The sequence below is a fragment of the Paroedura picta genome, chromosome 9 (assembly GCF_049243985.1).
Source record: "Paroedura picta isolate Pp20150507F chromosome 9, Ppicta_v3.0, whole genome shotgun sequence".
Taxonomy (NCBI): Eukaryota; Metazoa; Chordata; class Lepidosauria; order Squamata; family Gekkonidae; genus Paroedura; species Paroedura picta.
The window spans coordinates 67082596-67097070 of NC_135377.1; the positions used below are offsets into that span (position 1 = coordinate 67082596).

At 45.5% G+C, this 14475-nt stretch overlaps 1 protein-coding gene across 5 annotated transcripts in view; it reads left to right on the forward strand.

The window, feature by feature from the left end:
• SYCP2L (synaptonemal complex protein 2 like) overlaps positions 1-14475 on the forward strand; it is a 39692-nt gene that overhangs the window by 2999 nt on the left and 22218 nt on the right. For 2 of the 5 annotated variants that reach the window (XM_077353195.1, XM_077353194.1), the window contains exons 1-12: positions 1159-1827; positions 2644-2668; positions 3608-3693; positions 3801-3889; positions 5509-5543; positions 6105-6247; positions 6740-6792; positions 8446-8491; positions 10651-10743; positions 10835-10895; positions 12916-13061; positions 13722-13794. In XM_077353195.1, the coding sequence (XP_077209310.1) occupies positions 1723-1827; positions 2644-2668; positions 3608-3693; positions 3801-3889; positions 5509-5543; positions 6105-6247; positions 6740-6792; positions 8446-8491; positions 10651-10743; positions 10835-10895; positions 12916-13061; positions 13722-13794 (955 nt within the window). In that variant the 5' untranslated portion in view covers positions 1159-1722. Of the gene's footprint in view, positions 1-1158; positions 1828-2643; positions 2669-3607; positions 3694-3800; positions 3890-5508; positions 5544-6104; positions 6248-6739; positions 6793-8445; positions 8492-10650; positions 10744-10834; positions 10896-12915; positions 13062-13721; positions 13795-14475 lie in introns of those variants that run through there. The other 3 variants (XM_077353196.1, XM_077353192.1, XM_077353193.1) reach the window with 3 other exon arrangements.

A 14475-nucleotide genomic window follows, 5' to 3' on the forward strand; every position in this document is an offset into this window, starting at 1 on the left:
TGTATTGATGCTTCCATATCTCCTCCTCTCCCCTAAGTGTAGAGATCCTTAATGAATATTAAGGACATTTCTTAAAATGATGTAGATTCAGTTCAGTGTAGTCAGTGCTGTGTCTAAGAACCCATGCAGTCCTGTTTCCCCCTCCCCCGAGACAGTTGCCTCATCTCCCTTTAGTTATCCCTGCAGAAAATAGCTGGTATAAATGGAGCTTAATATGCAGCCAGTTGGCTCTTGAAAGTTCCCTTGGAAAACAGAATGTTTGCACATAATACCATGCTTGGGATTCAAGACGAGCCAAATACTTTCTGTGCAGACAGACTTTGCTACACCTAAATGCTAGGCTGTATGTAAGATTATAATTTGGTATGCGTGTACCTGGCTGGGTAACCTTCCTTTTTCAGCTTGTTGCAATCCTCAGCAGAGGCTTTGGATGAGGGGAATAAGCTTTTGTTAATTTCTTGGGGGCCCTGGAAGTTGTACAATGATTGCTAGAGCTTGTCTGTTCAACTCCTCTCAGTGTTCTGCAGGGCCTGCAAAATGGAGCTCTTCCGCCAGGTCGTGGGATGAGGCTGGGCGGCATGGATGATCTGGCCCCCCTTATAGTGGCAGTAGCGTAGTCCATCTGGCACCCTCTGTTCTCCCCCCCCCCACCTCTATAGTGGGGCAGTGTAGATATGAGCTGTATTTTTGCCGCATCTTGTCTTGTTTTTATTATGTGGGGAATTGTATATGATTTGTTTTAATATTTCTATTGTATGGTTTTAGGGGGATTTTTATATGCTTGTAACTTGCCTCATAAGAGCCTCTTGTGGCGCAGAGTGGTAAGGCAGCCGTCTGAAAGCTTTGCCCATGAGGCTGGGAGTTCAATCCCAGCAGCCGGCTCAAGGTTGACTCAGCCTTCCATCCTTCCGAGGTCGGTAAAATGAGTACCCAGCTTGCTGGGGGGTAAACGGTAATGACTGGGGAAGGCACTGGCAAACCACCCCGTATTGAGTCTGCCATGAAAACGCTGAAGGGCGTCACCCCAAGAGTCAGACATGACTCTGTGCTTGCACAGGGGATACCTTTACCTTTACCTTTTAACTTGCCTCGGGCCTCTGGGGAGAGGTGAGGGATAAATCCAAGGAATAGAATAGAATAGAATAGAATAGAATAGAATAGAATAGAATAGAATAGAATGAAAAGTTTTGGCTCAAATACTGGTCCAGCCACTTCCTGGGTCAACCCGAGGCTCTGCACCAGCGGTCCGCAGAACCAGGAAGTGTATTTGGGTGTGGAGAGTGAGGGTAGAAGGACGTTTCCACCTCCTTTCCCTTTTGGTTTCTGCAAATATCCAGTATGTGCTTGTTAACTTATAATTACTTAATTATATATTGCCCCCCCCATCGCCCAAGAGCTTGAGAGCCAGCCTGGTGTAGTGCTTAAGACTGGAGGACTGAGCTGGGTTTGATTCCCCTCTCCTCCTCCACATGCAGCAAGCAGGGTGACCTTGGGCCAGTCGTAGTTCTGCTAGAGCTGTTTTCATAGAGCAATTCTGTCTGAGCTCTCTCAGCCCAACCTACTTCATAGGGTGTCTGTTGTGGGAGCGAGGAAGGGTAGGTGATTGTAAGCAGCTTTGGGACTCCTTTGAGTAGCAAAAAGCAGGGTATGGAAGCCAGCTTTTCTTCTTCTCTTCTGACATAAATCAGGGCAATATTTGTGCTTCTGTATCTCTGTTTCTACATGGTCACTTGGTTTGAAAGGACGCGAGAATTTCTGAGCCTGATAGAACCAAAAGAAAGTAAATTCTTAGCGAGGCTGGTTGAAGACTTTTTTGACACAACGCTGGTAAGGACACACAAAAGGAAGGGCTTCAACTTATGGGGTTGTGTGGCGGTCTTTCTACATTCCTGCGTGGGCCATACCTGTTCTCTGGCTCCATACAGTTAAGTATGTTATGAAAACATACCTAACTTTGGATTGGGGATATGGGCAAGGGTTAAAGGGTCTTATAGTGCAGTCATCAAAACCCACTGAAGGCTTAGAGGGATATAACTCTGTTTAGGTTAAATCACTTGCCTGAGAAATGTTTGAAGATGCTGCATTCCCTGATCTGGAAACTGCAAAAATGCGGCCGCCTGGTCCCTGACTAGGACCCCTTGGAGGGCTCGCATCCCACCTGTCATCTAGTTGCTGCACTGGCTCCCAACTGTACTCCTGGTCAAGTTTAAAGGGCTGGTTTTAATCTTCAAGGCTATATGCAGCCCAGGCCCTGCATACCTATGGGAACGCCTCTGAATATGTCCTCAGAAGAGCCTCATGATCTGCCAATACAAACAGGCTCATGGTCACTGACCCCAAAGGAGTTTGGCTGGACTCAGCCAGAGCCAGGCTCCTTGGCCTTGTCCCCTGCCTGGTGGAAGGAGCTCCCAGAAAACATCCGGGCCCTGTTGGAGCTCAGTGAGTTTTGACTGCAGGGCCTGGGAAATGGAGCTCTTCTACCGGGCCTATGGTCGAGGCCAATAAAACAGTCAACATCAACCTCTGATTGGCCTCCCTCCTGTAGCGCACCCCCACCCAGGGTTCTGAATCTAAATATGTAGTCTAGGTGGGTGTTCTCTATTCATCTCCATTCTGCTCTCCTCTTCCCCTTTGTCCTTTCAGGTCATTGGCAAAAGCAACCCAGAAGGTCAGTCACTAAATTTTGATAATTGCCTAACATTTATATATATACTAGGGGCCAAGCCCATTGCATTCAGGAATACAACGGGCACTAGATTGGGGGGGGAGAGAACTCTGCGGATCGCCTCTCCCTCCCCCCAGGACCTGTAAAGCTGCAGGCAGCCATTAGGGAACCCACCGGCAGGGGCAGTTCTCATGCAGGAGGGATTTGCAGCCTCCGAGCCTCGGAGGGAAGCGGAAGGAGGAGGGGATGATCAGGGGTGGGGGATGGAAGGTGATTGCCTGGACTGACAGGCAAGCCGGTTGGAGGAGGAGGAGGCACTCGGGTGGGACAGCCGCCCTGAGTGGGTGTTAAGCACTGAGTGGCACTTAAGCTATCAGACATGCTCCTCCTCCCAGCCCTCACCAGAAATATTAAGAGGAACAGGTTATTATGAATTTATTTATTTATTATAATTTATTTGTATTCATATGATTAAGCCTTACATTTTCAAATGTGATGGTTTAACAGTCCCAGCTCATATATATATATACTATAATTGCTTGCATGCAGCTTTGAGCTACTGAGATGAGAAGAGGTTAAAGAAAGAGCGGTAAGGTTTTGTTCATTGTACTGGTTGCGTATTCCATTCAGCATAGCTAATAGAGTAGCACTCTTTGCTCTGGCTGCTTGGAAGTTACAAGCTGAACAGGCAAAAGTTTCAGAAACTAGTACACAGCAGGTCTGTCGGCTTCATTAAACCATGGGTTTGTTGTTAGTTTCACTTACAGCGTTATAAGAATTTATCCTGGTTATATTCTGAATTTTGTATTTTATAGTGTATATATTGTACATTTTATACTGCTAATATTTCATATTGTTGCGGCCTGTGGCCATACGTAGTAAATTCAATAACTAAATTGATATGCTGGGTTTCTCCCCCTGCCCTTCATTGCTTTGTTCCAGGGAAGAAACAGCTCCTTGCTTCTTTCATCCCTTACTTGGGACACATGGCTATTGAACCTAAAGTGAGCTGTGCCTTGCGGCAGGAGGTTAGTCTCGGGCAAGGCGAAAGTGAAATGAAAAGTATGTGGGATGAAGCCTCCCTGCCGTTAATGACTCTTGTTGTGCCGCATTTCTCCCCATCACTGCAACGAAGGCTCTGAGGACCCTGAACACACTGTTGGACAACGTCGCTCGAGAGGAACGGAAGAAGTTTGCGTTGTCTGAAGAGATGTGCTCGCTTACGTAAGCACGGTTCTACTGTGAGGGATGTCCATTACACAAGGGAAAATATATTGTGTCTCCTCTCATGTACAACTTATTGGTCTCTCTTAGCAGAAACATGAACTTTTTGCTGAATAGAAGGTAGCATCCCCATATTGAAGGGCCAAAGGCCGATATATATGCTATATTATTCAATAGAGGTTGAATTTGGATATTATTCATGATATTTACATGCAAAGGACAACCATTGAGGAAAATTTCCATTTGAAAATGGGACATACCTAGAAACCGTTTTGATTGGATCCTACAAGCCAATAAACAAGAACAAAGAACCCTTTACTTCATTTATTCTATAATTATTTTAGTAACATTTATAGTAGCCTTGGGATAGGATTTTTCTTTCTCTTATTGTATTCACTACAAACCGCCCCACTTGTCTATATTTGCTTGAGTAGAAGGTAGCTACAATGTGGCCCTGTTTGCGATAGCATTTTGCAAAATGCAGAAGAAATTTTGTTTAAACTGATTTTTGTTTGCATTACTTATGACAGGATGCCTGGCATGTTTTGCATTGTTCCCAGTTTTTATGATCATATTGTTCTTGCTTTGTTTGCTGGAAGTCTCATGCTATTTAATTGGGTTGTCTTGCACGTTGAGTCTCTGTGAGAAAGGCAAATTGCAATGTAAGAATATGAATTATGTCCACTATTAAGGTAACTGTTGTATGCAACAAATACATAATACTATTGCTATACATTTATAGATTTATATATGTGACAGTGGTAGCTAAAATAAATCGTATTAATGTAGAGCAGTGGTCCCCAACCTTTTTATCACCGGGGACCACTCAATGCCGGGGACCACTCAACGCCTTTTACTGAGGCCCGGTGTGTGGGGGGGTAGTTTACTCCTCTACTTTCAACCACTGCCCTAATGCTCTCTGATCGCTATGGTAATGTTTAAACATCCCTTCAAAATAAGATACAGACACGCCACAACAATGAAGTGTGTTGTAAAGGGCTGGGGGGGATGAAGTAAAGGGCCGGGGGGGGGGGAGAAGGTGTCCTTCGGGGCCCACCTCCAATTAGTCGAAGGACCACATGTGGCCCGCGGCCCACAGGTTGGGGATCGCTAATGTAGAGTCTAGTATAGCAGGTTAAGGACATGTGGTGGTAGTTTTGACACAGAATGATAAGTTCTTTGAAGTTTACAATTAAATTTTGGTAAAATATTTTTGACAGGTCACAAGATGGTCAACATTTTGTTTTAGCTGCAGCCTAATCAATCAGTTTATGTCTTCCAACATGGTGTAGTGGTTAAGAGCAGTGGCTTCTAATCTGGAGAGCTGGGATTGATTCCCCACTCCTCGTCCACATGTAGCCAGCTGGGTGACCCTAGCTAGTCACAGTCCTGTTAGAGCTGTTCTCAAAGAGCAGTTAGCTCAGAGTTCTCTCAGCCCCACCTACCTCACAGGAGGTCTGTTTTGGGAAGAGGAAGGTGATTGTAAGCCACTTTGAGACTCCTTTGGGTTGTAGGGAATAAAAGCCAACTCTTCTTTTCCCATTTAGCTGACTACTTAGTCGTAAAACATTATTTTGTTCACCTCCATATAAACTCATTAATCCATTATGTGGTTGCAGGAAAGAACTTGCAAAAATGATCCTGGATGTTGGAGGTAAGGATCCAGGGCATGTATCAGTCGGTATGCCTGGTTAAGCACCCACTTGTAGCTAAGAACATGAGTTGTACAATCCAAGTCTAAAGTTTCAGCATTATTGTGGACATGCGGCATAGTCCCTGGCCGTTTGCAGCGTGATTACTGTTGATGCTCCCGTGATGAGCTGAATGGTTATAAGAGCGAGTGAGAGATTTCAGGCTGGGGTCCCCATTCTTATTTCACAATTGTTCTTTGGAAATGTCATAAGTGAATCAGTCCTTACCAGTTCTCATTTACCTTTTAGCATCTCATTCTTCTGAAAACAGTGATCTCTTTCACAGGAATGGATAGCAAATCATTTCTGATTTTTTTCTATTTGGCTTAGCGGTATTTCCACCCGCTGTCTAATGGACTAGACTAGGGCAAAGGCTACATGCCTAAAAGAACAGCACTTCTTGGCTATAATTTGCTATGCTAGGAAGATAATGGGTCCTGCTTTACTTGCCAGAAGAGTTCCTGAATTGCAGGAGGTGTTGTGTGTGTTCTCTTTTGAAGAGCTCTTGTGTCTCTGCTCTACAGACTACGATATCCAGGTTGCTATTTTGGAGGCCCTGTTCAGGCTCATGCTGAAAAAATGGAGAGATGACCTTGTTCACAATTGGTTTGAAGATAAGCATATTGCTGACGCTTTCAAAGAAATCAAGGATAGAGACTTTGAGACGGTAAGCTCTTCTGTGTTTTCACGGTAAAACAGTTCACTGATTCCTACATAGGTTGTTTTGCTTTTGCAAAACATCCAGTGTACCAGGGGTAGTCAAACTGTGGCCCTCCAGATGTCCATGGACTACAATTCCCATGAGCCCCTGCCAGCACCGCTGGCAGGGGCTCATGGGAATTGTAGTCCATGGACATCTGGAGGGCAGCAATTTGACTACCCCTGCACAATAGCATGGGAGAGATATCTTTTAGGCTCGTGTTTAACAGGGACTTCTCTTCTACTGTTTACTAAATTCATGCTTATGATCTTTGGTAGTATCGCTGGTTAACTTTAAGAAAATGCGAGTGGTTTCATTCTGTTTTGTATTGATTATTTGAGCTAAGCTTAGGTTTTCTGTCAGTTTACTTTGTATATTGGCTCAAAGGATCCTTGAGTTTAGAGAGTGCAGATCAGATTTGGAATACTGCTGTTACTCTCTATTCTTTTGTTCTTAAAGGACTGTAGGAAATTTCTCAATGAAGTAAACGAAAGACTCGCGGAAAAGAGAAGGTACGGTTTATGGTGAACCTGTTCACCTGAGGTTTAAGCATCAGCTTTTATTTAGTGACCCACAGAGTCTGGGAGACAGGTAGCCCTGCTGTAAAGATACCTCCATGCTTGAAAGGAGACGATTGGCATGGCTTAGTTATTTGCTCTCAAAATTTGAGTCCAATGGCAGCTTCAAGACCAACAAAGATTTCTTCAAGGCATGAGCATTCGTGCATGCACACTTTCTCCTTATATCTGCAGAGTGGGGCAGGGTGGTTTTTCGTCCCCAGGGTGGAATAGAGTATTTTACTGGGGTTTTATTGCGTGGCTTTGAATGTGTAACCTGCCATGAGCCAGCTTGGCTGGGAGTGGCGTGCTATAAATCAAATAAATAATAATAATAATAATACTTGTAATAATTCCTGTTCCATTGTCTGAGGAAGTGTGTCTGCACATGAAAGCTCATGCCTTGAAGAAATCTTCGTTGGTTTTAAACGTGCTATTGGCCTCAACATGGCTATCTACTGTATCTATCTTAACTACTCTCAGCATTCCACAATTAAGATTAAATCTGCCCATTCCCATCTTGACATATTTATTTCCTTCCCTTTTCCCCGCTTATTAACCCAAACGAATGATGACCTTATACACTCAGCTTGTTATTTCTGTTTTAGTTTTGTTTGACCTTTGGATTTGTTAAACATCCTTATTACGGCTTCATGCTAATTTACTGCCCACCCTCGACCCCTATGTAAAGATTCAGGAAATTCTGTCTCACTGCATCTGAAGTATGCTTGCACATGAAAGCTTATACCCAGACCTAAACTTTGCTGGTCTTAAAGGTGCCCACTGGGCTCAGATTCTGTTTTGCTCCTTCAAATCAACTCGGCTACCTGCTCGAATTGGTCTTCCCGGGATAATTACAGTTCTTACTTTGTTGCGCCCCCTTGTGGTAACATTTCTCCCCTTCAGTATTGCTACATTCCGCAGCAGAAATAGCTGTGTGCAACTGTGCTTGTGCATAAATTAGCCTCTTATGTTGTGAGAGAACTGTATATGGCAGGCATGGTGTATTGACAGGGGTTCTTGTCATGATGGGGCATTGGGTCACCTCTGAGCTTGCCCCTTCTGGGGCTCTGCTTGCTCCTGCTGGGTGCTGGGAGTGATGAGGAAACCTTCCTGTTTGGTCACAGGAGGCAGTTACCCTCTGATGTTTCCTGGGTTAGTGTTAGGGTTCCTGGGCACATAAAGGTAAAGGTATCCCCTGTGCAAGCATCGAGTCATGTCTGACCCTTGGGGTGACGTCGTCTAGCGTTTTCTTGGCAGACTCAATACGGGGTGGTTTGCCATTCCCTTCCCCAGTCATTACCGTTCTGTTTTGTGCTGTGTGGGGGAGAGAAAAGTAGCATTCCCAGCTAACTGATAGAATGAAACTGCTTGTGACTCTGGGTGTGCTTGGATTAGCAGATCCTGCCCCACATTTGGAGAAATGCATGCTTTGTGGGGGTGGTAGCAGGTCACCTTGAAGTTGGGGAAAACCACATGTTCTTCAGTCCTGGAGTGGACCTTCGGAAAACCAATTAAGTGGACACAACTCATTCTTTCTAGAGCGACTGGAACCAAAGTTCTGCTTAGGATCCCTGCTCTAAGGGTAGAATTTTGCTTTTTTTGCAGAGTGTTCTCATTTCCTTGTAAAGCTGCATATGCTGACATGAACGAGGTACTGTCTCTCCCCCCCCTTGTTTCTAAGTGACATAGTCAAGAATTCTGAATAGCAACACTATGTCTTTTAGATAGCTTTTAATTTTAATTATATCTTGGTGTAGAACTTAAGAGTGGTAGCCTCTAATTTGGAGAATCACCCCCCCCCCCCGTTTTTCCACATGCAGACAGCTGAGTGACCTTGGGCCAGTCCCAGTTCTCTCAGAGCTCTCTCAGCCTCACCTGCCTTTAAAAAGTGGGTATGAAAACTGTGTTGTGGAGGAGGGGTGTGGAGAAGAAGAAGAAGAGTTGGTTCTTATATGCCACTTTTCCCTACCCAAAGGAGGCTCAAAGCAGCTTACCTTTCCTCTCCCCACAACAGACACCCTGTGGGGGAGATGAGGCTGAGAAAGCCCTGATATCGCTGCTCAGTCAGAACAGTTTTATCAGTGCTGTGGCGAGCCCAAGGTCACCCAGCTGGTTGCATGTGGAGGAGCGCAGAATCAAACCTGGCATGCCAGATTAGAAGTCCGCACTCCTAACCACTACACCAAACTGATGTATATTTATGAATGCAGCAGCCCTCTTTGATTTCATTTAGCTGGGTGTCTCTATGAGGGCTGTGTGCTACGCAGGTGTCTCTTAGTAGTAACCAACTTGTATGTTGCAGCAGACAGAGAAGCCCTTCTCACTTGCACAGAGCCCACAGAGGAGAAGGACTGGAGAAAGTTTAGTGCTGTTCTCCTTGAACTCCCCCCTCACCTTTACGTCTTCCATGTCTTGAACCCTGTGGAAGTAGGTGCTGCAGAAAACCTCCTCAGTTTGCTCTGCAAGGCAGATGGACCAGTCAGGGGCTTAGTTTACACGGGAGTCGAACAAATCAGAGATCCCAAGGTCACCACCGAGATCCAATGTTAGGCTGCAGGATCAGGACCTGAGAGACCCAGGTTGGAACCTCCTTTCTGCCATGGAAGGTGTGCAGATGGCCTTGGGCCGCTCACATTTATTTATTTATATGTACATCCATACATACATGCCACCCTTCCATATGGCTCTGGGTGGTTTACAGAAAGCATCATAGGGTAGATACATAGATCATCATAACAAATATAACAATCATAGCATATCAGTTAGAACAATATTTTAACAGGAACAGGAACTTTGACAGAATCCTTAGGTGGGTCAGATTATTCAGTCATGGAAGGGTGTGTCTGGGGGGGTCAGTGGATGTTGTTGGGTCTGCCAGCCTCAAGCAAATGCCTGGTGGAGGAGCTCCCTTTTGCAGGCCCCTCGGAATTGTGGGAGTTCAGGCAGGGCCCTGATCTCCTCTGGGAGCTCATTCCACCAGGTGGGGGCCAGGGCAGAGAAGGCTCTGGCCCTGGTTGAGGTCCGACATGCTTCTTTGGGTCCAGGGATCACCAGCCAGTTGGAGGTGGTTGTAAGTGCTCTCAAGATGGCAGCCCCTCATGGGGTTTTTGAGGCAAGAGATGAACAAAGGTGGTTGGAGGGTACCTGGCACTGTGCAGCACCCTTTGGTCTCTCACCTAAGTACCAGCCAGGGCTGACCCCACTTCAGATCCAAGATCTCAGTGGTCCCAACCCCCACGCTGAGGACCGGGATCGGTTCTTGGATCAGTCGGCACCCGGCCGCAGCTCCTCCTTGTCCTCCTCCCCGGCTGCTGCCTCAGGGGCTGCCCTGTCACTCTGCCGCCGGCCCTCCTTTAGTGCTCTCCAGCAGCTGCCATGGCTGTGGCTCGCCCTGCTGCTGGCAGCGCCGCCCAGGGGGCGGCATGAAGTCAGGGGCGCCGGCAGGAAAGCAAGCGGAGCAGGGGGCTCAGGCAGCAACAACGACGTCCCTCGGCAAAAGACTACCCTCCTGGGCCTCAGTAAAATTGTCAAGCATTGACTGGGCCCCAGTGATAAAAAGGTTGGGGACCACTGCAAGATCTGATGGGACTGGGCCAGCCTGAGATATCTTTTAGTCGGCTTAATTTATCACACAGGATGGATAATGTAAAATGGAGAAGGGAGGAATGATGCCGCACGCAATTTTTGGAGCCTGTAACGGAATAAATAACATACAACTGCAATTTAGCATAACATTTGCCCTTCCAGCTGCTGGAAGGAACATATTTGCCATCAGTGTTTCTGGAAATAAAACTGTCTTTCTGTTCCAAGTTAACAAAGCCGGCCGATGAGAAACTGGAGGAGTTTTGGATTGACTTCAATTGCGGAAGTGAGAGTGTAACTTTCTACTTGAATAACCCCGAGGTAAAAAAGCAAAGCCCAAACCCACCCATGGACTCCTGGCGTTTGGCTGGAAGGTAGTAGTAGGTGTCTTATTCCAAATGTTCTTTTCCAGAGTGCTCTCTGGGAGTCTGTGAGATTGCCAAAAGAAGACGTCAGCAGTTATTGTGTGCAAGGTAAGACGCTGCCAACACCAGCTTAAACTTCGTGTTAACTCAGAAAGTTTGGCTGTAAATTTTATATGGAACTGGAATTCTTGTTGCACAAAGGCAGTGGTAATGCAGGAGCCGTACTCCCCCCCCCCCTTCCCATATATATTTTTCACAGAGATGTGAAAGGGGTACAGAATGAAAAATGGGCTGTATAGCATAATTATGTATATATTAAAAAATAAAAAAATGATGTAACACAGGATGTATAAAACAAAACCACCCTAATTTTCAAAACACTATAAAATAAAATAATACTACAATAATAGTACATTTATATCCAACATTTTAAATCTCAGGTTCCATAACTCACCTGTTTTACATCTACATTATTGATTTCATCTTCTTTATTACATATTTGGTATTATTGCATATTATATATATCTGTTCCACATAATATATTTCTGGTAAGGCCTTGGACGAGGAGCATGTCTCATGTCTTAAGTACCACTTAACACCAACTCAGGGCGGCTGTCCCACCTCTGAGTGCCTCCTCCTCCAACTGGCTTGCCTGTCTGTCCAGCGGCCAGCCAGTCGCCTTCTGTCCCCCACCACTGATCCCTGCTATGTGAGAGCTGCCCCTGCCAGTGAGTTCCCTGACAGCTGCCTGCAGCCTTTCTAAGTCCTGGGGGGAGGAAGAGGCTGTCTGCAGAGTTCTTCTACTCCACCCCCCTAATCTAGTGCCTGTTGTATTCCTGAATGCAATGGGCTTGGCCCCTAGTGTATATATATTTGCTATCTCTGCCTACTCAGCGTAGCTTTTAAGAGTACCATAAGAACATTTGTAATATATCTCATCATAAGAAAGTAGAGGATATTTCTGCTCAGGACTCACTCCTCTATACATTTATATTTTCATTTTGCTCCTGCGTTGCAACGTGTGTATATTCATTGAAGTGCATTTATGTCCAGTTTTAAAATTTGTCTTCTGTGGGCATCGTAAACACTCATAATATAGGAATTTTGAAAGCACTTCATTGTGAACTGTGAAGCACTGGCAGAAGTTCAAGAGCTCTTTTGTATTTATCCTTTCATAACTAGCCTTTCCTGGTGTTCCAAGTTAGGAGTGCACATGGGTAGGCTTGCCATCTGCTCACCCATTCATATGACAACTAATCCACTTACTTCTGTACCTGTGCAGATAATCTCCCCAGGAGAACTGGGGACAGGGATTGCATTTGAAATCAGAAGGGACAGTGCTTCCTGTCAGCATTCTAGCAATGTGCTCAGATCTCTATGTTATTTACCGCAGGGCTTTGGGGTGAAATCCTAGACCACCCCACACCTCTTTCTCTTGCTGCGATAATCCTACAGAAGGGCATCTGGTAATTCAGTTACTTGCCATGGGCAACGTTATGCCCTCACTGTCCTATTGATCTGAATACTTAGATACTCTCTTACACTGTAAAATGATCCCTGGGACACATAATACTGATTTTCCTAGCTCTTCTGAAGTCTTCGGGGAAGTTAAAGCTGGAAGAATCCACCTGCCTCACTAGAAAGAGTCCTAGATTGCTACTGGTGCCACCCATCCCCTCTAAAGTAGTTTGGTGTAGTGGTTAGGTGGGTGAGGCCAAAAGAGCCCTGATATCACTGCTTGGTCAGAACAGCTTTATCAGTGTGGTGGTGAGCCCAAGGTCACCCAGCTGGTTGCATGTGGGGGAGTGCAGAACCGAACCCGGCTTGCCAGATTAGAAGTCCGCACTCCTAACCACTACACCAAACTGGCTTTGGTGTTCTCTGTGGTAGGTGTGTTGCTCTGAAGCAGGCTCACAGAATTTGTGGGGTGCATACTTTCAGGATGGCAAGTCTGTTTTGTTCCAGAGGGAATTTAGTGGAGGGCCCTTGGCTGTGTTTTAACTCTGCTTTTAATTTATTTCTGGTTTCTTACAATAATTGGGTATTTGCAGGTTTAGCACAGCAGCTAACAGCACTGGGTATGAATACTTTAAATGATTAAAATTTTTTCTCTCTTTTTGTAATAAAGAAGAAGGGGGAGAAAAGATTCTTAAAATGCTCTTGAAGAACACCACTACAATCAACAGAAAAGAAGTAACAAAGATAAAAATTCACTTTGATGGCAAGCTTGATATTTCAGAACCCCTCACTAAAATCTCTGGAAAGGATAAAATGGCAAGTATCTGTATTCTCCCCCCCCCCCCCATCTTTAGATGCTCGAGTAGATGTTCTCTCTCTTACCTTCTGAATTCTGTGTATTTATTTATTTATTATTTATTTATTTATTATATTTATATACTGCCCTCCCCGAAGGCTCAGGGCGGTTTACATAAGAACAAAGAACAATACATAAAACAGTCTATAAACATGTGAATAACCTTTACATATATTAGGGCAGTGGTCCCCAACTCCCGGTCCGGGAAGTCATGTCAGTTGGTCACACACCCCTGCCACGACATGTCACCAGAATAGATGTCACCACCTTTCCCCCTCCTTTTGCTCCCTCCCCCCCCACCTTTACTCCTCCTCTTCCTCCTCATGTTGGCTTGAAAGAATGGCAGGAGACAGCCCAGACCCTCCCATACCATGACCCAATTGATTCCCCTGCCTTTGATTTTACATCCATGGCCTATCCACTGGCAGCCAGTTCCCTAGCGTGTGGCCAAGTCCATTAAGGTAGGAGGGGTAAGGCTGAGGGACCCCCCTGGATCTCCCACAGAATCTCTGCTTCAGTCTCTTGAACCAGATAAGAAATAAATGCTTGAATGCCAGTCTCTTCCAGCTTCATTAGGGAATCTGAACTGTAAGCTAAGTTCTTAAACTCTTCCTTTTCAGCAGCTTGGACAGATCGTATTGGATAAAACTGGTGCCGATAACAGCAGGGATCAGCCACAAGAAAATGGCATTGGTGAGTGTTTCCTGACTTACCCTGGTTGCATGCAAATAGGCCCCTGGACAGCAGTAACCATGTTTGGTTGCTTTGGCCCTGGTTGAAATCCCAGTGAAATGACGGTCCAGCTTTCTGATCCTTGCTGGTTCAGATAACAGAATCAGACTTTCCAACACATTTCAGGGCAAGGTTTCATATTTAGGTTTCAGAGTGGTGTTTACGCTTGTCTGTTGCCACCAAAATGTGGACGTCTTGTGGCACCTTAGAGGACCAGTGAACTTCAGGCAATTCCTCATGCCTGCTCTTGGGCCCCATGGAGCCTTTGCCCCAGATCTCCAGGGTCTGTCTTGTGCCTCTCAGTCTCACATGTGCCCCTGTCTCCTTGCTGCCATGGAACACAGGTAGAGGCATTCCCACCACCACAGTTTTCATTTTCTCACACTGCTCCACCAAACTGTAGTCCACTCCATTGCAAAACTCATGTGCAACTCTATGAGTTACATGATTTCATGAACAGAATGTTGGCAGGGTTTAAATACACAAAGGGGTCAAGCTGCTTAAAGAATAAATAGCTTTATTAAGAATTGGGATAACTTTGGAAAGAGAGAGGAATGACCTTACTGTTTAACTAACTGTTCTTATTCGTCGGAAGGCAAACAAGCAGGAAGTGTGCTCCAAGGAGCAGGAAGTCTCGAGCTG